Genomic DNA, 2,464 nt, shown 5'->3' on the forward strand with positions numbered 1-2,464 from the left:
TTTAGTTTTATCCAATTACTAGTAAATTTGTCCGTGCTTCGCGCGTTTTGAAGAACACTTGGAAATATATAAAAAGATAAAAAATAATAATAGATTCATATATTATACCTCTCATTTTATGAGAACAAAAACACTAAAAATAACATATATTTGGAGTAATTAATATTACTTTCATGATTTTGTGTAATGTATAGTTAATTACATATTATCAATAAAGTTCATTCAAGTTTTATCTATTAAGAAATGTACATTAACTATTTAACTATGACATTACTATTTACTTTAGATATAATAATAGAGGTTAAGAAGGAATAGTAAGTATCCTCTGATGACATTTGAAAATCATAAAATGCCGATTAATAATGAAACTTAAATTAAGAACGTTAACAAAAAAATAGTAATATTGTAGCAAACAAAACAGATTGTGACAAACAAAGCCGAGGCCCTTGATCTCTCCAACTCAACAATGAATAAAACCTTTCCCCTTGAGTCGCCAAGTCCCCTATCATGGTCTGTATCTTGCTGCCAACGCTCTTCAAACGATCATATCTCATCCTCACCTTATACGTGCTCCTTGATGTTGGGAATCTATCGAATTCTTCATCCAAATCGTCAGGGAAAACATCATGAGCGTGTGATAGATGGATGTCCATGTGAGGTGGATGTCTTGGTTTCAATCTATAGTGCCAAATACCAATCAAGAAAAGCTAAAGAAAGAATGTAGGAACAATCAATTCAGGATAGAGGACTAATATTATAAAGATTATGTGAATCAGAATTGTAGTAAGCGGATTCTTCCAATGGCATATTTGATCAAACCATTTCCCAATTGCCATTATTGGACTCATTGTAACAACTCATAAGTTGCAGTTTGGATCCCTGGATGCTGCTTTTGCAGCAGTTGTTGCTGCACATTTGTCATCTTGTCAGGTAGATTAAATTAATTCCACTTCACTTGTTGGGCTGAAATCGAGTTGAACGGAGTAAGGAAGTAAATAGGAAAAGAATGAAGCAAAACTAATGAACTTTCACGCCAGGCCTTCTGCACAACAATCACCTTTGGCACTTGCTGCTACTTTGCATCACAAATACACAGGTGGGATTTGAAATAAACATTACAACCTTCTTATCGTGAACTCTATTTGATATTGTTATTTTCTAAGAACTGCAGAACCTGTACAATTTGGTGCTTAAAAGCTAGATGTAAGACTTACCTTGTACTGCGGGAACCTCTCTCAACTTCTTTGTCCTTGCAAATATCTTACTATTTTACAGTTACACCACAGGTAGCAACGATTTAGATACAAACAAAACTTGGACTTCCCGCAGCAGCTCTTGCATTAGGCTGGAATATGAGGAGACTGTTCTTTACCAGGTCTAGCTCCACCTTTGGGTCCTCAAGTTTGCATTATTTCAGTCTTGCTTCCCTTCACTCACTATCACTAGGCATCCTACTGGACCAGGTAATATCAATCTCTAAACTCTGGGATGAGCCATCCTTATTGTTGTCCTGGCTGAGGCTGAAAAGACCACTGTACATGCCTTCACCAACAACTTTATCAATTTGGATCGTTACCCTGTAGTCTGAAACAAAAGTATACACATCAGAAATGCTGAGACTAATATTAACTATTATGTAGGAGTGACCATTCTATTATGTCATCCTATTGCCAAATGCAACACACATATAATAGCATGAAATCCTGCTTTCTGTATGGATCATTTTGCTATAAAGAATAAACAGAGTTGGTAAAACTGATGTTCTAGCTGGAAGTTTATTGGGCAAAAGAATATAAAGTTCATATCGGACATTCAGAACATAAAGCTACTTACCTTCCCAAATGTGTTCTTGCTTTTGCACAAGATATGTAGCTTTTGTCCCTTGGGTGGTACATCAAAAGCCCATGTGAATCCTTCTTTCCATTCTGGCGATGTACTGTGACTCACAACCTGATCATAAAACATGGGTTATTAATATGAAATGTAGCTCACCAGAACAAGAACCTTCTTTATATATAGATTCTTTACATATAGCTAAACCTAATATTTCTTCACCTTTAGACTTTATTTTTTTCCTTGGAAGTTCCTATGCTATAATCAAGTAAATTGCACAGCATACATAAATCTGAAAAAATTAGACACAACCTCTTTTTTCAATGGTGGTTCTGCTCGGCCTAGCCTTGTTGAAGGTATTTGAATAGTTTGGAACCTGAGGAACTTGCTGATTGATAGACAATGGATGAGCATAATGCATCTTTCAAAACAACGGTTGAGCATATTTAGACAGCATATTGACATAAGATGTACACAAAAACCTCACAGCTAATTAAACTTCTCCCATCTTTTTAACGCACGATGGTTGCAGGACAATAAGAGGGTAGGAATATGTGTATACATTCTTGGTTTCAAGAGTCGAGAGCCTAAACCTCACCTTTCCAATGCTCGTACATTCCCCCCCCCCCCC

General features: G+C 36.1%; 1 protein-coding gene across 4 annotated transcripts in view; it reads right to left on the bottom strand.

The window, feature by feature from the left end:
- Nucleotides 1–303: 303 nt before the first annotated feature.
- LOC124886737 (protein CELLULOSE SYNTHASE INTERACTIVE 3-like) overlaps nucleotides 304–2,464 on the bottom strand; it is a 3,361-nt gene continuing 1,200 nt past the window's right edge. For 2 of the 4 annotated variants that reach the window (XM_047395770.1, XM_047395769.1), the window contains 3 exons: nucleotides 2,146–2,221; nucleotides 1,834–1,950; nucleotides 304–1,584 (listed from right to left, as the gene is read on the bottom strand). In XM_047395770.1, coding sequence (XP_047251726.1) covers nucleotides 1,573–1,584; nucleotides 1,834–1,950; nucleotides 2,146–2,221 — 205 coding nt within the window. In that variant the 3' untranslated portion in view covers nucleotides 304–1,572. Of the gene's footprint in view, nucleotides 1,585–1,833; nucleotides 1,951–2,145; nucleotides 2,450–2,464 lie in introns of those variants that run through there. The other 2 variants (XM_047395768.1, XR_007044110.1) reach the window with 2 other exon arrangements.

The sequence above is a fragment of the Capsicum annuum genome, chromosome 8 (genome assembly GCF_002878395.1).
Source record: "Capsicum annuum cultivar UCD-10X-F1 chromosome 8, UCD10Xv1.1, whole genome shotgun sequence".
NCBI lineage: Eukaryota > Viridiplantae > Streptophyta > Magnoliopsida > Solanales > Solanaceae > Capsicum > Capsicum annuum.